At 34.1% G+C, this 22,700-nt stretch overlaps 1 protein-coding gene across 2 annotated transcripts in view; it reads right to left on the bottom strand.

Annotated features, from left to right (window-relative positions):
- Positions 1-5,212: 5,212 nt before the first annotated feature.
- LOC136032734 (DEP domain-containing protein 1B-like) overlaps positions 5,213-22,700 on the bottom strand; it is a 93,660-nt gene continuing 76,172 nt past the window's right edge. The window contains exons 10-11 of one of the 2 annotated variants that reach the window (XM_065713059.1): positions 18,803-18,970; positions 5,213-7,305 (exon numbers count right to left, since the gene is read on the bottom strand). In XM_065713059.1, coding sequence (XP_065569131.1) covers positions 7,180-7,305; positions 18,803-18,970 — 294 coding nt within the window. In that variant the 3' untranslated portion in view covers positions 5,213-7,179. The remainder of the gene's footprint in view (positions 7,306-18,802; positions 18,971-22,700) is intronic. The other variant, XM_065713061.1, reaches the window with a different exon arrangement.

Below are 22,700 nucleotides of genomic sequence, written 5' to 3'. Positions count from 1 at the left end.
TCTGGGACACCCTGAATCACATCGGTCCAGTTAAAAACAAACGCTCAGTGACAATTTACCCTTCCCCCTGGCATTGTGTGTCCCTAGGCTCGGGCCTATTGGTAAATCCTGGCCAGCTCATCGCAAAGAAAGAATTGCTACTACGAAAGTTTAAATTTAAAATCGACAAAAATCACGGAGAAATGAACCTTGCTTTTTTTTTTGAAATGAACCTTGCGCGACTTCTGGGACGAAATAGTCGCTCCCTACTTTCAGTTAAAAAGCTTGTTTTTTTTCATTTGATTTCTGGATAGGTTTCGATTTTGGCTTATCCTACATGAATAATTAAAACGAAATTTGCATATAAATTTTACTTTTTTTTTTGTCCAAATGGCTTTCTCAAAGTTTTGATCGGGCAATTTTGGGAAAAAGGGGGCGGGGGAGGAGTCTAGTTGCCCTCCATTTTTTTTATACTTAAAAAGGCCACTAGAACTTTTGATTTATTTATGAACGTTTTTATTAGTAATAAATATAAACAACTTACAAATTAACTTAAGTAACGAGCTTCTATATTCGTATATTTTTATTACGTATATGAGGAGGTTCGCCCCTCGTCAATACCTCGCTCTTTATACTAAAGTTCGAATTTTCTTAGAATGACTCCTGAATCACAAAGACCGGTTTAATTAGAATAAATATCTCTTTGAAATTACTAAAAAATACTCAAGCGTAAAGAGTGAGGTATTGAGGAGGGGGCGAATCCCCTCATATACGCAATTATTTCTGTTCGCTTTAAGTTTTAATGTTGTTCCTTAATTTCAGTTGAAAAAACTCGTTTTTTAAAATTTAATTTCTGAAAGTTTTTGAATTGATGCAGGTTTTGACTTTGGCTCACTGTACATGAATAATTAAAACGAAATACGCATATTAATTTTACCTTTTTTGGCTAAATAGCTTCCTCAAAGTTTTGATCGGAAGATTTGGAGAAAAAGCAGCAGGAGAGGGGGCCTAGTTGCCCTTAAAATTTTTTGGATGTTCAAAAAGACCACTAGAACTTCTAATTTTATTTACGAACGTCTTTATTAGTAATAAATATACGTAACTTGCAAATTAACTTACATAACGAACTTCTATATTTGTATATTTTTATTACGTATATGAGGGGTTTTTCCCCTCGTCAAATAGTCTCCTACGTATATGAGGGGTTTTCTTCCCCTCGTCAAATAGTTCTTTTGAAATTATTAAAATACTTTAGCGTAAAGAGCGAGGTATTGAGTAGGGAACGAACCCCCTCATAAACGTAATAATTTCTGTTCATTCCTCCACAAAAAGATCTTCTCACGTACCCCCCTCCCCCGGGCCCCTGAGCCTGGGGGAGGGGGGTAAAGTAAGCAGCGACATTAAAACTTAAAACAAACATAAATTATTACGTATTTGAAAGGGGCTGTCCCCTCTTCAATACCCCGCTCTTTACGCTAAAGTTTGACTCTTTCTCACAACTCTACTTTTTAAAACAATAAAACACTAGCTTAAAGAGCGAGGGGTTGAGGAGGGGACAGCCCCTTTCATATACGGAATGATTTTTGTTCGTTTTAAGTTTTAATGTCGCTCTTTACTTTCAGTATTAAAATAAATCACTATATGCATGATGATGCAAAAGAGCTAACTTCATTTTTCAACGCAGACAAGTGTCCAAGGCTTGTTGGTAAGCCCAAGATTTTCTTTTTGGACAGTATGACAGACGGTCAAAATGATCAACCAGTCAACATTGTTCTTCCTGGTCTTCCAACTCCTCGTCGGAAAAGTATTTGTGCAACATTTCCAATCAGTAAAAAGTCGAAGCGTTTTCTTCCAGTTTACTCAGTTCTTCAAAAAAAAAATACCGGATAACCTAATCTTTTCCAGATCTACCTAGATTTTGATAGATCTGTCTTTTCCAGATCTGCCAAAAGATCATGGAAAAGAAAAGGTATGGCTCTGAATAACCTGGAAAAGGTCCGGATAACCTATCCGGATGACCGGATAACCTGATCTTTTCCAGATCTGGCGAACGTTTCAATACATATAAAGTAAGAACTGGCTTTAGATTCATAAGAAGCCTTTGCCACGTGATGGAAAAATTATATTAAAAAATTAGCCAGTGATGACCCTGGTTACCCAAGATGTCATGTAAAATAGGCCAAGTACATAGACCCCTGTGTCTTGCTCCACGATTACACGGCACACCAAGGGAAGACGGGAGGGGCGTGCCTTGGGCTTTTATAGATTTTTTTTTCATATTTGACATTCTTAAAAGTTTTCAATTTGATTATAACCCCCTCCTCCTCCATTAAATAAAAGTATCCCTAAGTGTCTGTTCATTCTACAATTATTTTTTCTCTATCAAAATTCCACCTTTGGAAAAATTTCTACTTTCTAACTATTAAAGTTTCTTCTTGAAATTTCTAACAAGCTCGGGTGTACATATATATATTTCCGTCAAACGCCCTAATTATAAAAATTCAAACAAAGAGACTAGTGGAAACAAATCTAACTATGAAATAATCAAACTAAACCCAAATGATACTACTACCAACTTAAAAAAACAAAACCAAAAAAGATTTAATTCAAGATTTCTAAAAGGTACAAGAAGGATTTTACGTTCATTTAGACTTGAGGACTAAAATTTTCGGACTGGATCTCTAGTCGACGTTCTTCTGCGGATGTGTCCCGACTCAACATATTGAAGTGGATTCGGATGGTACCATTGTTAAACCAGCAAATTTTGAAATAAACGTGGCTGTTATTACTAGACCTGATTGAGCATAAAATACCTAGCTTATGCTTCAAATAAAGTTCGCAATTTCATTTAAATCGAGCTTCCATTGTAATAATTTATAGAATTTTGAAAATGCCCAAAATTTACATTTAGCGCCTTTTTGCGATTCATTAATTAATTTCAATTTGTCCAATTACATTATAAATTTGGCAAATATCTTTTGCGTGACGCCCATGAACACGTACTGTTTATTTTAATGAAAAACACGAAAAATTTACATAACGCATGCGAAAAGCTTCCGGAGCTAGAATTGCATCAGAGAATTTTCTTCATTCTATTTTTGGTATAAGCCTTGAGAATTAACTGGAAAGAATGAAACACGTTAAGAAAAAAATTCTTATAGTGCATTTACACATTGCAGAAATCTGTTCAGATTTAACAATCCGTGCAGAGATTCCGTCCGTTTTCGTGCGTGAAAAGTTCTCTAGCTTTCCACAACGATTTGGTCTAATCAGGTCGGATTCTTGGCAAGGTTTTTAAAATAATAAAACCATGACTATGGATCATCACAAACTTCATGATCTCAAACATTGGTTCAAGGCTACCCCGGCTTGTATGATACTGCTCACCCAGGCTATAAAAAAAACAAGAAAAATGGTGTCATTTGGCTCTATATTGCTTAACAGCTTTCAGAGGAGGGTCACGTTGATGCATTTATGCATCAACTTGGCCGTAAAACGTAGCGTTTTCGGGACCATCATTCGAAAAGATAGGGACGGATTCCCGCAACGTGGAAATGAACCATTGTTTTATAATATGCAGAATAATCATAGCACATTTTTCATGCAGCAAGCCTTTATCTCAACTGTTTTTCCAATTTTTCTAATATACTTATCCTTTTTCAGCTTTTCTTCAGTTTTGATCAGACAGAGCAGCCTGTACAAAATTTGTTTGAGTAAAAAACGTTGAAGATTTCAACGTTTTCAAACGTTGAAACGTTTTCAGCTTTTCTTCAGTTTGATTAGACAGAGCAGCAACAGAGCAGCCTGTACAAAATTTGTTGCAGTAAAAAAAAAAAAACGTTGAAGTTTTCAACGTTTTCAAAAGTTTTCAAACGTTGAAACGTTTTCAGCTTTTTTTTTCAGCGTTTTCAGCTTTTTTGATCAGACAGAGCAGCAACAGAGCAGCCTGTACAAAATTTGTTTGTAAAGGACGTTGAAGTAAATGCAGTGTCATTATTCTCAAAGTTCATGAAAAAAGTCTACTTTTTCTGAAGAAATTCTATGACACAATTGTATGACTAATAAGAGTGATAATGAATATGACTAATAAGAGCGATAATGAAGTGATAATGTTAATACAATTTCTATGAAATTCTATGACAAAAGAAATTCTATGACAAAGAAAAGTATAGTTAGCGCTTTGCTTCCGAAAAAGGGTCAGAATATTGAATTGACAGCATTGCATTTAGACTTTTCGAAATTAAACAAATCTAATTGCAAAAAAAACGATATTTTCTTTAAAAAACTGGAAAAAACACTGGAATAAGTGAAGATAGAGGTTAGCTGCATGAAAAATGTGTGCATATTTTAAAGCAAGAATTGTTTTCTTAACACGTTTCCTTCTCTCTAGTTAGTTAGGCTTATACCTTCCTTTCTTCATTTATACCCCATCTATTTATTGTTCGTATAATGGGAAATAAATACATATATACATACATAGCCCAAAATTGCATATTTTTAAGCCCTTTTTGTAAATTCCAGAGGGTTTACCTGGGTACCAAGTATTTTTTTTTGGCATATTAGAGTATGTTTAGCTCTACTATTTTTAGCGTGTAATTTCAGCTTAGTATAGTGGATTTAAGTCGGTATCAGGTTAATGTCATCAATTTAGAAATAAATAATCATTGGTTACTTATTTTTGTGATTTTCGTTGGTATTTTGTGTCTTCATGTTACCAACGGTAATAATATTTTCCTAACGGATTCAGCTAAAATTAGCATAAGAAAATACATGCAACCAGGGTTCTGCCCAGGATTTTGATTCTTGGGGGAGAGAGGGGTTATTTTTTATAGCAATTAAATAGTCCGAAATTTTGCATTTTGATGCAGTTTTTTTTTAGTTTAATTTGGTACAATAGGTGACAGAAGTTTGAGGACTTTTTTTAAGTTTTTTTTTTTTTTTTTTTTTTTTTTTTTTTTTTTTTTTTTTTTTTTTTTTTTTTTTTTTTTTTTTTTTTTTTTTTATGGTAGGATAAACAATGCATATTTGGCTAAATATGGATTTTAGCCCAACATATGGCTAAAATCCATGTTATAGGGTTCATAATAAGGAAAAAAGTTAGTACACCAATAAAAAAAGACAAGAGAAAGAAAAAAAGATACAAATATATATATATATATATATATATATATATATATATATATATATATATATATATATATATATATAGAGAGAGAGAGAGAGAGAGAGAGAGAGAGAGAGAGAGGGAGAGAGAGAGAGAGGGAGAGAGAGAGAGAGAGGAGAGATAGAGAAAAAGCGAGAGTGAGGAAGAGAGAAAAAGAAGGAAGAGGAAAAGAAGAAACGTTAAATTTGGCACACATTAAAATTAAAGCAGTCTACACACAATGAAAACAAGATACAATAAAAAAAACACTTTGAGCCACTTACATACGCGAATACAATTTGTGGAGAAATAAACTTTAAACAAAACATAAAAAAGTATACATTTAATTTTGCTTTTCCATTCCACAAATATTCATTGAGTGCAAATTCATACTGGTAGTAAAAAAATACCAGAAAGAAAGGAGAGGAAGCATGTAGAAACAGAGAGAGAGAAGGAATGAAAAACAGATACACTTTGTTGTGCAAACACTAATATGATTCAGATACAACTAAAAGAGACTAATTAGCAACCTAAAAACATAAAAAGTTTATAGTTACAGTGTAAGTGACTAAGTTCGTTTGACTGATAAATCATTAAGAGATAAAATCTATACCTGGACAAAATAACACGAGTCCTAAAGGAGAAAAAACTGACCGGATTAAAAAAAAAGTATACAAGAAAGATTTTTAACACGTTTACATAAAAAAAAACGTAAAAATCTGAAGTTTTGTGGCACAAGCTAGCTCAAGATTTTGCCAATTTAACTTCTTATATAAAATAATTTGTCAAATGAGGTTAAAATAGCTCGTTGAATTCGTGACAATATAGTTTCTTTGTACTTTCAAATTCTGCAGTGTTGAGGGAAAACGTCTTAGTCACATTGTAGTAAATTAAGAAAGGTTCAAAATACAGATTTGAAATTTTAAGATAAAATCACATTTGAAAAAAAGCCAACTAAAGTACATACCGTCTATCCAATTACAATGCGACGGGTTCTTTTGGCACCTTTCCAAGACCTTTCTGAGTTAATAAAGTAATACCTGACCCATATATTAATTAATATTAAATTTCAATATAATGCTTAAGGTTTTTTGATCATAGTACAAGTTGTTTCACCTTGAATTGTTGAGGAAAACCGTTCGAATCACATTATAGTAAATTAAAACAAGGCCAAAAAATGGGGAAAAGACGGATAAGAAATTTTCAGACGTAATTACATTTGAAAAATACCAAAAAGCAAAACCATGGTGGAGTAATTACTTTATCAAACCTTTTTGTTATTTTGGATTTAGCTGCTTTATCTTTCAGCTGCTGAGTCTCGTTTTTTCTTCTTTTTTTCACTTCCAGAAGAGAAGCCAAAATATTTCAACATTTTAAAGTTTATTTTCACTTTCTTCATTAAAATCTTTACCTGTTATTCATATATCCCTTTACAATACTTTCGTTTTATTTCTGCTGAAGATCAACACTTTCCATAAACATTATTAGAACAATTGACTGATTTGGGTTTTGTGAGTGCTAAGCAATCGGAATATTCTTCAGAAAGTTCTGATTTAGATCACATCTTCAAAGTTATAATAAAAATTACAATACTGGCCAATTTAACACAAAAAGGTGGTCACAGGCATAAAATAATATCAGATTTCGAAGCAAGCTGAATCTGCGTATTAGTTTCAATGTGAATGGGCCTTGAACATCTACACCTCAATAAAATCAAGACGTTTTACGCACATAACGTTATCTAGACAAAAATCGAAACAAAGTATTAGAAAAAAGCTAGTAATAACGTTGACTTAGGAGATCCCTTATGTCTTAATAAAATCAACATCTTTTGACCTCAGGTTGAGCAATATTTTCTCATCCTTATTGGGGAGAGGATCAATGACCTTTAAAGTGTCATTAATACATATATGTATATGTCTTCATATATAATATGCTAATATATACCATTAACATACTTAATGTACCCATAACCTATGTATATATGTTAAATAATTAAAACACAAGCTTCAAAATAGGCTCTGCAGATCCTTCACATCATCCATAAAAAAATTAAATCAAATTCTAAAGTTTTTTGATCTCAGCTTAAGCAGTTTCTTCTCAGTCTTTTTAGGGCTTAAGAATACAGCATCTTCACCGTTCGGAAAATGTTCAGAATAGATGGCAGGATGAGCTTCACGAAACTGAAAAAAAGAAATAATTGCAATGTAGCGATAATACGTTTGGCCATGGGAATCCAAAGCGTTAATGTGACATTTTTTCTATAACTGGTTAAAAGGCACCGACTTGAAACAAGCTTATTTTACTGACTAGTTAAATCCTTTTGCTCCTATCTTATTTAGTTCTCAAGATGTTTATAATAAATACAATACAAAAAAGACAAAATAAATAGGATATTTATAAAGTCTGTTTACTCCAAATGCACTTTATCCTCTTTTAGCACTCGAAGATGCCAGGTTGTCGAAAGCGCGTACGTGCAACATCGGAGGAACGAATATGGGTATTCAGTTGAAACTTTCAGGTCATATTGAGGGGGTGTTGAGCTAAATCCCAAAGACGCTATAAGCATTCAGGTTGTAAAACCTGGGCGTGTCTACGATACTCAGAAACGGCTAAGGGTATAAAAGTGAAAATTTCTGAGAATATTGAGGGGCACTTTGAACTAAATGAAAAGACACTGTGTTTTTTATCCAAGATGTAAAAAAATGTATATGCAATATCGCAGGAACGGCTTAGGGTATGTATTTAAAACTTATAGGAAATGCTCAGAAGAATTTTAAGCCAAACTAAAAGACACTATTCGCGTCCAGGTTGTCAAAAGAACGTATCTGCACCCAGGAAGGTTCAAGAGTATTAAGTAGATACTTTTACAGGATATTGTTGTCGAGGTTGATGTTAAACTAAATTCAAAGACCCTATATGCATCCAGGCTGTCAAAATGGCGTATCTCTAAAATCTCAGGAATACTAGGTTAAAACTCTAAGGGAATTCTGAGGCAAATTAAACTAGATCAAAAGACATTATGTGCATGTAAATTGTTAAAAAGGCGTATTTCAAATACCTCAGGTATGGCCAGGGGTATAAATTAACGGCTTAAGTGACCCAGCTGAAACACTGAGGGAATATTGGTTGGAGATAGGTTGGTTGGATATTGGTTGGTTGATTTAAATCTTTACTTGGAAGCTTAGCAAGGAATGTAAATGTCTGAAGAAAAATGTGGTCCTATTGATTCTTATTCCGATTTTTATTTTCTATTTTGATTTGCTAAAATTTATTCGACACATTAATGATACATTGATTAAAATTTAGAACCAAGTGAATTTCAACCAGACATAAATTTGGTTGCATTGATTTTTGAATTCCTGTTTTTATTTTAATCTTTTAAGCAACGATTTACAGCTATTTTTTTTATCAATGAATTTATTTGAACAAACAAGTAGTTAAAACAAATTATAACACAATAAGATGCTTATAAGGAACTTGTCAATCAATCTTCGTCTATAATCAAAGTTATAACATGATTTGAGTCGTTATGGTTTCGACCCTATAGAAGAGCAAAAATTAAGCAGATTTCCCATCTATTTATTTAAATAATATTCCTCCTACCCATCCATCCAAAGTTCCATAGTACAACTATTGTTGAAAGTTATTGCAAATTTTTTTTCAAAATATAAATAGTAAGCCAAAATCCTAATTCTTGCACAGAAAAATCGAAAAATTAAAATATTTCTTTTATTAGCCAATAAAAAAAAACAAGGTTAATTAAAAACTTACAGAAATTAATTTAAAAAACTTTTCCAAAGAAAAGTAAATAGATGCACTATACCAAAACAGGAAAAAGAAAAGTTTTCAAAAGAAAAGTAAATAGCTGCCCTATACCAAAACAAGTAGAATGAAAGTAAAATAATAATTCAAACGTTAAACGAATGGAAATGACAATCAATGAATGAGACCCAAAACGAACAAAAATTAAAACGAATAATTAATTCAAATTAAAAAAAGAAATTGCTACAAACAGGAGTAGGGCTGACATCCCATAAGCTTTCTGAAGGCCAAATCGTAATTTTCTCTAAACCAAAAACAAAATATATTTTAGAAGTGTCGTGTTCTCCTTTCATCACGTCAATAAAATACAAAATTGCTGAGACATACATGAATGAATATCATTATACGTTAAACATTCAATATACATTCATTTAATCTTTCATTAATCTTAGTTATCACGATAATTTTTTTTACTTTTTTTGTGTTATAACAAATAAGAACAGGCTAATCGACATAAAAACTGTTTTCAGTAAAAGACAAATGACGCTCTGCCCTTTAGAGGGCTTAGGGGGCGTCAGTCCTACTCTTATTCCTTTTTGTTTTAGGTTCGACTTGATTTCCTATTGGAATTTCTGTCCGTTTTGAGTTTCATTTGTTCATTGATAATAGTTTTTGTTTGATTTAAGTTTTAATTACAATTTTACTTCATTTCTGTTTGTCTTTGTTTTCATTCGGCTCTTTACTTTTCTTTGAAAAACTTCTATTTTAGATTTTTTAAAATTAATTCAGGTAAGAATCATAGTGGTATATCAGAGGCAGCACTCTAGCACTGTTTAAGTAAAGAGGCTTATACCTTCAATGTATTACTTTTCCCCAATCACTTCGTTTGGGAGGGGTGTTAGTAAAAATTTCTGAGAGGGCTGGAAGACATGGAGTAGAAATTTTGAGGGGGCATATTCGATTGAAAAGTCAAATTTTTAAAGTCCCTTTTAGGAGTCGAAAACGTTTAAGAGTGTAAACAGCTTCGCTGACGTGCCTCTTTTTCTACAAACAAACTGTTTTTGCACTATAAGCTCCTAAAAGATTTATAATTCACGCCCATTTAAGTAGCGAGCAAAATTGAAAGACACCGTGAGTGGTAACAATAACACAATATCTGTAATTTCTCCTGAACAGCTTCGGTTATAAAATTCAAACTTTCGGGAAATGTCGAGGGGGGGGAGTGAGCCTTAGATTTGGATTTGAATGGAGGTGGCCGAAAGTAAAAAAATACAATATCGACAGTGTCAATGCAAACGGTGTCTTGGTGTTGAGAAGGAGGGACAGTGGACTTACAGGAGAGGGTAGAGACAAATCAAAAGGCAGTATGTGCATCCAGGTTATCAAAATTCCATGTCTTCAACATTTCGGAAACGGTTCGAGGGATGGATAGAAAATATCAAGTAGTGAAGGAAAGGGAAAAGGATAGGGGGAGGAGGACTTGGTATTTTATGTTATGAAAAGGGCTAATTACTTTTTATTTCCTATTAATTTTTTGCGACATAATCTGCATTGTAACTTGAAATCTATTCACAGTCACGTAGGGAGGCAAATGAAAAGACACTAAGATTGCGACGTTATCAAAATAACGTAACTGCAATATCTTTGGAACGGCTTGAGAGATGAAGTTGAACCGTTCAGGGAGTTTCTTTGGGAGGAGGGGGAGATACGACCTTGAATTTAACAATAGGGAAGGGGGTTGATGAAGGCTAAACCTATCTTTTCTCAAATCTGCGTAGAGGTTTTGAAGCTTTAAACCCCTGTGGGACTGGAATCTATTCACGGTGAGGTGGCGGTGTAAATCGAAAGACACGATATTTGTGTAGGCTTCATAACCTTCACAAAGTCCGCAATATGTCGAGAGCGGCTTGGAAGACCAAAATTAGTATTTTAGTAAGCTGTTGGGGGCTAAGTTGATTTCAAACTTCGACTCAAGGGGGGGGGGAAATAAATCTAAAAATATTATGTGAGCCAAGACTATCGAAATAATATACCTCTAATAAATTAGAAATAGATTAGAGGACGAAATTAATGTGTTTGTGGAAGGGGCAAGGGACAAGTTTTTTCTTCAAACTTTGTATTAGGTGGAAACGACGAAAAATGGTGTGTTTCCATCTCACTTAATCATTTTTGCAGTATCAAGTCCCTATTGGAATAAGAATTTATTCTTGTCTAAGTAGTAAAAGATCAAAGGGAAGACGCTGTGTGGTGCGAGGTTATCAAAATGGCGTATCTGCAATTTCTCCGGAATGACAAGGGGGCATCAAGTCAATACTTTCAGGTATCATTTGGAGGGTCATATGAAGCTCTCTCCGATTCACCTAAGTATTTTTAAACTATAGACCTCAATGGGACCTAAAATCTATTCGTTGTATGTAGCAAAGTGAACCAAAAGACACGGCGTCTTGCCAGATGATCAGGATAGCGTATCTACAAGATCCTAGAAATTGCTTTGGGGATCAACTTTAAACTCTTAATGAGTGTTGGGGGAGAGCTTCGAATTTGACTTGAGAGGAGAGGGCAGATGATAAGGATTTAAAGATACGATGTCTAATCCGTTTAATAACCTTTGATATCGTGATGAATTAAATCTTTTCCCGTTTAAATAGTGGTATAGAGCAAAAAGTAAAACAAAAAAACAAAAAAACACGTGCTTTCAGGCAATTAAGGGGGTTCAATGCCATAAACAATTACGCTATCTTATCCATTACAAACTTTCTTAGATAGTGCGGCCAAACTAATTAAAATTACTTGTAGAGCATTGATAAAGGATCTCTGAAAACGAAAACGAAAAAACTCGAAAGAAAACGAATGAAAACGAAAACGAAATAAAAACCAAAAGAACTAAAAGCCGGCACCTACTTTCCCAGACATCTAATTATTTATTTAGCTTCTCCTGTTTTGTGCCGGAGACAGAGATGTTTAGTTTTAAGGATACCGACATCATTAGAAATTGTTGATTTTTTTTTTTTGGACTAATCAGAGCATGATTCTTTTTAAAGCTCAGAAAAAGGCAATCTCGAAAAATGTTTTAAGATATCTCCTAGGACACGGACAAATACCAGCTCAAAGGATTTGAGCAATTTGGCAGCTCAGAGAATTCCCTATGGTCCTATCCTGAAAACCTTACCGGCATAGGAGATGTGCAATTTCATTATTGTTTGAATAAAATTTGTAGTCAAACCACTTATTCTCAATAGCTAGGAGAATTCGCTAATGAGCTCTTTGTTTTTGAGACCTTTAGCCGACGTTGAGACTCGCAAAATTATTTTAAGGTATATAATCTCCTTAAAATAGTTGATCTACATTATCTTACGAACAGCTTGGATGGTCGCTTTGAAATTTTGACATTTTCAGGGGTTTTGGAGGACTAAAGAAAAGTCATATTTTGGCTTAGGAGAGGGCGGAAATACTCAAAGGAAACTTTGAATCCAGATTGTCAAAACGACATATCCAAAACACCTCAGGGACGACAAGCGCGGATAAAACCGGATCTTTCAGACTGTTAAGGAGAGGGGGATGAGGGGACTTCACATTATGTCTTTAAAGGAAGGAGATGTCTGGGCCAAAAAATGTGTGTATGAAATCCTCCTAAGAATTTTAGCATTAATAGCCCTGAGGGAACTTTGGGTATATTCACGGTGAGGAAGTGAGATAAATCAAAATACAGAATCTTAACCCAGTCTCTTGAAATAGCGTATCTGTAATATCTCTGTCACAACTTGGGAGTTAGTTAGAGCTTTCAGCGAGTGTTTAGGGAGGGCAAGGAGGTATAGGATACTACATTTAGGGAAGGGATATAAGGGCAACAAAACATTTTTTCTCCTTAATATTAGTTTGGTCGAAAAGAGACCGATAATCATTTCTTGAAAGCTGAAATATTAAATCTGGGAGCTGTTGATCCCTTTGGAGATGTTGACTTTAAATTTTTTTTTTTCTTTTTTTTCCAGACCAAAAGATAGATAAATGTTCTGGACACACGAAAATGGAATCATAAATTTTGTCTTCCAATCAGATTGGAAAAGTCACAAGTTTCTCGACCAGATGGAGTCGTATACAAAAAATAAATGAACTTATAAATAAACTTATTTTGGCTCATCGGTTCGTGAAGCCCGGAAATGGGTCTAGTCTTGCTTCATTTCTAGCAACTAAATCTTTAATTTACTGGCTGGTAAATATTTTAAAAAAATCAGTAAAAATCAAAATCTATAAAAGTCTATAAAATTGGCTGTAGCCTATCTATGAAGACACCTGTAATTGAGTCCACCTATTTTATTGTCTCAGATTGGCTTAGATCTATGGGGCATATCAACAGAGGCAAGGGGACTGCAATGAAGAAAGGACAACGCAAAAAAATTGTTTTATTAATTCGTGCAACCAAAATAGACTCAAATTTATTTTTGCCGCCAACGACCAAACAACTTATGGAACAAATAATTTGTGTTGTGATATAAAGTTGTATTATCCAACTGGAAATTAACTGGAGCTGAGTTTTTCTTTCATCTTCGTATATCTTTTGTATTTTCCTCCTTTTCCCGTTGATAATAAAGCCAAAATATTTTAAAGTTTATTCTTATTAGTAAAAAGAAAAGTGTTTTGTTATTTTTCCATAATCCTGCGGAAAATCATATGTGTTATCGATATTTTGTTTTCCTAAGAGAAAAAAATGTTTTTGAAAAAAAAGTGGGCTGTATCGATTTGTGAAAACAACGGCTTCCCTAAAGTTCAGTCTTAATAGAAAAGTCTTACCACGTCTTTCTTCACCAGTCGCTTTACCAGTTATCTATTATGCTTTAGTGATGATGAATGGGCTATCTAATACAGATTTAATAAAAAAAAAACAAGTTTTTTTTAGCTGAAAGTAAGAAGCGACATTAAAACTTAAAACGAACAGAAATTACTCCGTGTATGAAAGGGGCTGTTCCTCCCTCAACGTCCCACTCTTTACGCTGAAGTTTTACTCTTTCTCTCAATTGGTGGGAGAGGAGGCCTAGTTGCCCTCCAATTTCTCGGTTACTTAAAAAGGCAACTAGAATTTTTAATTTTTAACGAACGTTTTTATTAGTAAAAAATATACATAACTTACAAATTAACTTACGTAACGAACTTCTATATTCGTTTATTTTTTATTATGTATATGAGGGGGTTTTCCCCCACGTTAATACCTCACTCTTTACACTAAAGCTTTAATTTTGTCCCAATTCTTTAAGATTGACCCCTGAATCACAAAGGCTGTAGAATAAATAGTTGAAATTACTAAAAATTCTTTAGCGTCAAGAGCGAGGTATTTAGGAAGAGATGAGCCCCCAATACGCGTAATAATCTCTGTTCGTTTTAAGTCTTAATGCTGGTCCTTACGTTTAGTTGAAAAAACTTTTTCATATTTTTTTTTCACTGTTTTTTTTAAATAATGCTAGAAAATCCTGCGCCCCCTTCATGGAATTTCTCTTCTCCCATGACAAATTCCTCCAAGAAAAGATCCTCCCACGTATCCCCCTCCCCTCAGTCCCCCATCCAAAAAACCATCCTGAAAAGGTCTGTAAACTTCCAAATAACCATTACTGTAAGTAAACGCTGGTCAAAGTTTGTAACTTGCAAGCCCTTCCCTGGGGACTGTGGGGAGTAAGTCAGCTCCAAAGACATAGTTATTATGTTTTTCGACTATGTTGAACAAAATGGCTATCTCAAAATTTTGATCCGTTGACTTTGGGAAAAAATGAGCGTGGGAGGGGGCCTAGGTGCCCTCCAATTTTTTTATCACTTAAAAAGGGCACTAAAACTTTTAATTTACGTTAGAATGAGCCCTCTCACGACATTCTAGAACCACTTGGTCGATACGAACACCCCTGGAAAAAAACAAACAAAAAACAAACAAACAAATAAACACGCACCCGTGATCGGTCTTCTGGCAAAAAAAAAAAACAAGTTCCACATTTGTGTAGATAAGAGCTTGAAACTTCTACAGTAGGGTTCTCTGATACGCTGAATGCGATGGTGTGATTTTCGTTAAGATCTTATGAACTTTAGGGGGTGTTTCCCCTTATTTTCCAAAACAATGCAAATTTTCTCAGGCTCGTAACTTTTGATGAGTACGACTAAATTTTATGAAACTTATATATTTAAAATTAGCATAAAAATCCGACTCTTTTGATACTTCTATTGGTATCAAAATTCCGTTTTTTTAGAGTTTCGTTTAATATTGAGCCGGGTCGCTCCTTACTGCAGTTCGTTACCACGAACTGTTTGATAAACTAAAGATTAGATCAACTTTTTTCAATTACCTCATTTTTCCATTTACCATTTTTTACCATATTTTTTTTACCTTTTTCAATTAAGTTTCTTCTCCGACTCCCTCTTTACACCAGAAATACATACCCGGAGAATGAGCATGAATTATGCAATATTTTAATTTAGCTGCCCAAGCTCAAACATCACGCTTGCGTTAAAGCTCTATGTGATCTTTCTATGTGATCTCTATGTGATTGTGCATGTGCCGTTATACTTGAGCTACAGTGCCGTTTTCTGAATGATCGATTTTTCGTGTTTTTTGTAACACGAAATAACGTTTATATGAAGTTTTCTTGTCAGTTTTATTTTTTTTTTTTTAGACGATAGTTCTACCGTCTGCCTTATCCAGAAATTTAAGTCATTGGAAAATATAGAGAAAGAAAAGAGTATTCTGATTCAGTTCACTAACTGAGAAACAAAGGTTTTGGTAGAATTACGAGTTATGTTCAAAATACAATCATAAAGAGGCTTAGAATAGATTAGAATGGAGGAGGAGCGTGCACATCTTTCTGATTGTGTATGCAAATACTTGAGCTACAGTACCGTTTTCTGAATGTTCGATTTTTCGTGTTTTGTATATATGTTTATATGAAGTTTTCTTGTCATTTTTTTTTGGGGGGGGGGGGTGGGGGTTCTTCTACTCCACCTATTCCTTTTTTGCAGTATGGTGAGTTATAAATAAAATTCATTTATTCATAGAATGAGCCAAACACTGATTTCTCCAATTGGTGGGAAGTTTGCAGGGTAGGCCTGACAAGGGGATTGGAAAGACAGGGCAAACAGCAAATTACAGTTAACAAGAAATTTTGGAAGAATTCTGAGTGTCGATTCTGCGCATGAAGAAGGGGAGTTTTTTTTTTTTTTACGATGACCTGTTTTGAAGTTTCAGCTCAATAAAATATTACATACAAAGGAACTTCAATTAAGACGAAAAATTAAGGAAGGAAAAGAATTTTGCTGCATTGTTTCGTAACGCCTTTTTTTTATAGATACAAAACAGAATTCTTTGTAATAAATGATTTTGACACGTATTTACGTAAACAAACAAATACATTCTAGTTGTTGTTGATAGTATGACAGATAAAACACACTGTTCCAAATTAAAATCGTTTTAAATAAAATACAATTGACACTCAAGTAGCTTAGAGGGTTTTAAAGGGGAAGGGGTGGGTAACACCACTAGTATTCGTAAACCTTGAAAAACCCCTGCGATATTATTATTTTTGCTATGTTATTGTTGTTGATGTTTTGACAAATAAAAACACAATACTCAAAATAGCCAATCTTTTTGGGTGAATCGCAAATAGCACACTAGCCATTAGAAGGTTTAGGAGGGTACGGTGCTAATCATGTTTGTGGTAATATCTATTTGTTTTAGGTTGAAGGATGACAATCGTCTTTTCGATCAATCGTTTACAGCTAAACGGAAAGCAGCTCGTTCTCAATTGGTCTTGATTTTCTTGGGATTAACAATAAATCTTGTTTTGATGCGCATCCTTTACCTCTTATAGATGAGCTCCTGGAGACGGTTGGTAGTAAGAAAATATTTAGCTTCCTAGACTTGGTTAGAGGGTACTGGTAAATCGAATTGGAGAATCCGTGACTTAACCGTTAATCCGTTACTGGGCACTTAAAGTAATTAAAGAGTGAAGCACATATCAAAGTAAGGTCGGTCTGAAATGTACACGGATGAATTGGTAAGTTTTCAGTAGTAATTATTCACAGTATTCAGTTATATGTATTCAGTAATCTTTGTTTGAACTAATTATAAGAAAATTTCTCCTATTTGTATGTATATCGGCAAGTCTTATACATGCCCACGTCGTCTTCTTTGAGGGCAAAGAAAAGTGGACTCCCCATTCCTGCCGAATTCCAAAATATCTGGGAAAGAAAACCGGATACGAATAGATTAGGAGTTAAACATCAGTTTCAAACAGGGCGTGATACTTAACTCACGCCCTATGAGGTAGTAACAAGGTGTTAATCGAGCTAAGAGTTAATCGAGTAAGAGAGGATCACGTCCAATGCTAAGAAATATAATAGCCTTTAACTCTTAAAAATAATGGTAAGTCAAAACAAGAAGTACACCATAAGAGCTGCCTTTTTTGAAGCCTCTATACAGGAAACCTGCCGTCACTTGGCTGGAAAACAAAGAAAATGTTGCTGAAACTAAGATATTCTGCATTGACAGCATTTTTTTTTCTCAGATAGCTCGGCACTGAAAGGGATTGAATTGGAGAATCCGTCATCCGTGGGCCTGCCCACGGATTTAAGGTAAGTCTCATTTGTTGTGTTTCTTTCTTTTTTATCCTGCTCACGTTAATTATACCGCCAGACAAGCAATTTGACTTAGCACTGACAAAATTTGCAGGCTAACCACTGCGGCCTGTACGAATTACAAAAAGGGGTGGAAAGCGAATAAACTATTTAGTTTTCTGCTATGGGGATCACAACGAGCAAATTGTTTCTGAGAGTAATCTTGAATCGTATGAAAACAACGTTCAAGAAGATTCTACTAAAACTGCGAAGAATGTTAAACTCGTATTTGTTAAACTCGAATGTTAAACTAGCAACCGAGCTCGTTCTCGGTTGGGGTGAGAGACTACCGTATAGGAAGATTTAAGGACAATGGGAACTTTCTTTGAGGGTGTAAAGAGGGAGGCTTAGAATAGATTAGGATGGAGGAGGAACGGCATAGCTGTGTTGGCCTCAGGCGGAATGGTGATGCGGTGAGTTGTTAGTAGTAGTAGTATTACACCATCTATCATCTTATGTTCTATGTGATAATTCACTTTAATTTCAGTTTGTTTGGGGTTTTATGTATTAATTACTAGTAATTCCTGTTTGTTTAAAATTTAAGATTATTAATGTTTGAATTTTTAAGATTTAACTATTCAATTTTGGTTGTTTATTTTCAGGCAGACTAATGCGTTACTAGTCTAGTCTAGTTACTAGTCAACCAATTGAATATATTAAAAAAATCCCCGTTTTAAGGTATAAATGGACCCAGGAGGCAAAAAATATCTTTGTTTTCATGTTCTTGGTACTTTCAGTATTACATTCGACAAGTTACAACGCCTAATCTATCCATATGACTTACCATTTACAATGGTAAAGAAATATCAATAAAAACAGATAGATATATAAAATAAAGATATAAGTAAAATTCAACACCGTACATTTGGCAAGCATAACTGAGCCCTATTACATAAACTGCAAACAAATTGAAAATATGTTTTTATATCTCCATATACCTATTTTTTAAATACTATTTCAGTTTAACAGTGAACTCCGGGGTCTGTGTCAACACAGTTCCAACAGATTTCTGGAATCATACTGGCCCCATATAGAAAATCTAAGAAACAAAATAACATTACTAAAACAATACAACTGATTAAAACTGAATTTCAGTTTTCAATTAAAGTTTTCAAGTTTTCAAGAATTAAAAAATTCAGTTTTAATCAGTTGTATTGTTTTAGTAATGTTATTTTGTTTCTTAGATTTTCTTTCTATATGGGGCCAGTATGATTCAATGCGAGGTTCTGGTCTACGCCTATTCTATTCATATGATGGTAGAGAGTGACAAACCTGCTTTAATTTCTTTTTCTTATCTTTGGGATTCAGTTTCTGGTCATTCACAATTTGATCCAAAAGTTGAGATAGAGCGTCATTCAGCTTCTGCTCTCTCTGAGATTCATAAGTGCCTGGAGAGACCTGGAGGCAGTATGATATAGGTAGCATCAAATCATCAATGGTCTGAAGAATTGTGATAAAGCAGAAAAAATAATGAAAATGCGATCAAACTACTTATAAAGCCAAGGAATTACCAAACTAGATATATTACCACTAAGCTTAGACAAATCAAAAATACTAGAAGTTGTGTTAGCAAGAGCTTTCAGAACGTTCTAGATATGCAAAAAAAAAGAATAGAAGACCTTAACGTAAGCCACTAGTTACGAAGCTGTGAGGGATAAAATTCAAAAATGCCTGAAAAAAAATACGAAATTTCAATGAAATAAAAAGGCGAAACTAAAACCAAAATAAAAAATATTAAAGAGTTGACAAAACATTTAGAAACTAAAAAGCAGAATACATGCATAATTTATTACTAATACTCAACCATACTTTACAATAGAAACAAATACAGGGTACATTAAGGAAAGGACGGTATCAGCAATCCATAAGGAACCAGCATAGTCCCTGTAACAGCGGTGGTATTCTAAAGTGTTTTAAGAAAAAATCTAAACAAAATTGGTCAAAGCTTCCGTAATAACTGAACTTTTCTATGTTATGAGAGTCTAGTCAGATATTGGCGACATGGTGTCTACTTCATACGTTCATTCAATCTCGCAATAAAATTTCATAGTAAAAAACTTTTAGACATTAAACGAGTTACAAATTCTACTGAATCATATTTGATACTAAGCAACAGGCACATAGGCAATTTCTTTGTTAGGGAGAGTTATATCTGAGTTTATTAAGGTACAGACATAGGAGGAAGACGTCGGCAGCCAATAAGGAAACAGTGCGGTCCCCATAGAAGCGACTACACATGTCTCAATAAAATGGACTTAAGATTTAGAAATTGCTCAATTGTTTATGCAATGGTAAATCAAGGGTCTAGTTAGAGAGTAGAAAGACGGCGCTTACTTCTTGAATTCATTTTTATCACAAATAGTATCCTTCTTTGCGACTTTTAGAAATTGTGAACAGTCATTCTTAATACTGTACTCTAAGCACGCAGACACAAAATACGTATGCAAATTTGGCAGCACAAATAAAGTAAAAAAGAAACACACAAACATGCAAGACAAATTTCTCCAATGCATATTACTAATCCGAAGAATGGCAGTATTGATACAGCACAACGAAGTATAACGTAGGTATAATGGGCGTATATGCTTTCACTGACATTAAAAGTAACGATCATCATTTACTAGTGCCTCGGACTATATTATGTAGCATCATAAAAGACCTAGACCCCTTGTTTATTTCCTTGATCAACTTATTAGTCTACTTATCTTTTTTGCCCCAATTTACAGAAATAGAATTTCATTGGTTAAAAAAAGCTTGAATTTTATCTGTGAGTGGAGTACTAGGTTGTCACATTACAAAGACAAAGCTTGAATTTCTGTCCCTGCTGAGACTTTTCCGTGAAATGATGAAAAAACTGACCCCCCTTTCCTTGCTTTTGGTAAAATGACGGGCTTTTGTAATCTAGGAAATCTAGGAAGGGTTACCGCTTGCCGCAGTGGGTCTTATTTGTACAAACTTTTTTTTTTATCGCGGCACCCTTATTTTTTTTTATTGTATTACTTATTTTTATAAATTGTATTATTGGTTGAAATGATGGGTGAGTCAGTAGTATAAGTGTTAGCAATCGATGAGTATTTCTTATTTATTGTTTGGATTAGTTGACTATGAATGATTCAAGATTCATTGCTTTTGATAAAATGACGGGCTTTTGTAATCTAGGAAATCTAGGAAGGGTTACCGCTTGCCGCAGTGGGTCTTATTTGTACAAACTTTTTTTTTTATCGCGGCACCCTTATTTTTTTTATTGTATTACTTATTTTTATAAATTGTATTATTGGTTGAAATGATGGGTGAGTCAGTAGTATAAGTGTGAGCAATCGATGAGTATTTCTTATTTATTGCTTGGATTAGTTGACTATGAATGATTCAAGATTCATTTACGAAAAACAGCTTTTCTAATTTTGACCTAGGCCGCAAGAAAACTATGCTATTCTTTTAAATATCAACAAATAACAAGATCAACGAATCACGAACGATTAAATTGCACTGTTAAAAAAGAATAAAGAGTTTGTAAAACGATTGATACGATATCTCAAGGGTTCAATTTTATTTCTGCTTCGGATAGGCAGATGCTTGTATAAGTAGGGGGTAGAAACGAGCTATACTTCTGACTCGCGAGCAGCGAGTATCCAAACGAGGATAAATTCGTATCTGTACTCACGGAGAGGGGGAATTTTTAACAACATGAGAGCAGACTTGTAAGACAAATAATCTGTAATGAGTATGATTTTTGCAGCCCTTTCTGTAAGGTTTTAATGTCACAACTGAGACATTCTGTATCATGCACTTGAGGGCCCAGACCAGAGGTGCGTAATCAAGTAATGCCCGTATATAACACAGACATACCATTTCGATTTGCGTTATAGAAAAACCCAGGCACCCCAAAGCAATCAATTCTCTTAAGGCGAAATTTCCTATCTTTACTAGGCTAGCAACATGTGGGCTAAAGGAGCAGTATGAAATAAAAGTGAATCTAGTATAGCAACGGTTGATATAACTGGATACAAGGGTTATGGACAGGAGAGATCCAGTTTGAGAGGGTTGAACCTCCTTACTTTCCTTTTATTCTCGTTGAATTGGAGCCCATAGGAGTCAGACCGATCAACAAAATTCGATTTGAGGTCACTAATGAACTGTGAATAACTTGGTGCTTGTCCACTAGGTACTTCAGCAAGCCGCATAAGTCATCGACACATTTAAAACGATTCTCAACTCCAGAAAGCACCTAACCGCTAGAAACAGCAGGGCTGCAAGTTTTGAGGTGCCATGAGGTGCATCCCATGTTATTTTGGCCCATTCCAAGTTGAAATCTCCCAGGAAATGTGCATAAACAAGAAGATAGCGGCGAAATAAATCAGTAACAAGCAGCAGAATATACTTTTTTGCACCCATCACCTTTAAGTTTTCGGCAGCGGTAATACGGCGGATTAGGTCAAATACTTTTTGATAATCAGCAAAAAAAGCCCACAATAGCATTTCTTTGATCTAGCCATTTAGTTTATTAGGTGGAACAGTCTTATCAAATAGTGAGGAGCTGCTTCCTTTCAGATAGTCATACTGAAATGGGTCAAGGGAAGGTATAATTTGAGAAAAAAGTTCGTAGTAAATGAAAGATTCAGTCACTTTGTCTAAATTAATCTAGTATTTTTGGTGTTTCTTTTTTAACGCAATATAACGAAAATACTAAAATAATGTATAATATAACAACTTAGTATATGTTAAATATAACAATAACATAATATATACGAATATTCCTCATGGTAGATATAATTTTCTTGTGCAAATTAAAATTTCAAACGGAACTGAAATGTTTTTCTGGCTGAATTTTAGGTTTTTAATTGAATGAATTTTAATTGATTGTTTTCAACTTTTATAATATTTCTTAAATAGGAGCCCGTTTAATATATTGTACTGCCTCACAATAAAAACTGTACAAAACATTACAATGTTTATACTTTTTGTAATGATTTTTTTAAACCTGTTAATAAATAAAATAAAAAAGCTACGCAATTACATTAGCATCAATAAGTACAGATCACTACCATTTTCTCGTTTAATCTGGCGTTTTGAATCCCCCCCCCCCCCCCAAAGAAAATAGCAACAAGGATCAGCAACTTTTATCCTTTTTTTATTCTATATAACTTAAAATTTCATCTAAACCACGGGACAG

This window comes from Artemia franciscana, chromosome 11 (genome assembly GCF_032884065.1).
Source record: "Artemia franciscana chromosome 11, ASM3288406v1, whole genome shotgun sequence".
Lineage (NCBI taxonomy): Eukaryota > Metazoa > Arthropoda > Branchiopoda > Anostraca > Artemiidae > Artemia > Artemia franciscana.
The sequence above is the reverse complement of the archived record's forward strand: the minus strand, read 5'-3'. Positions and strand labels throughout refer to the sequence as shown.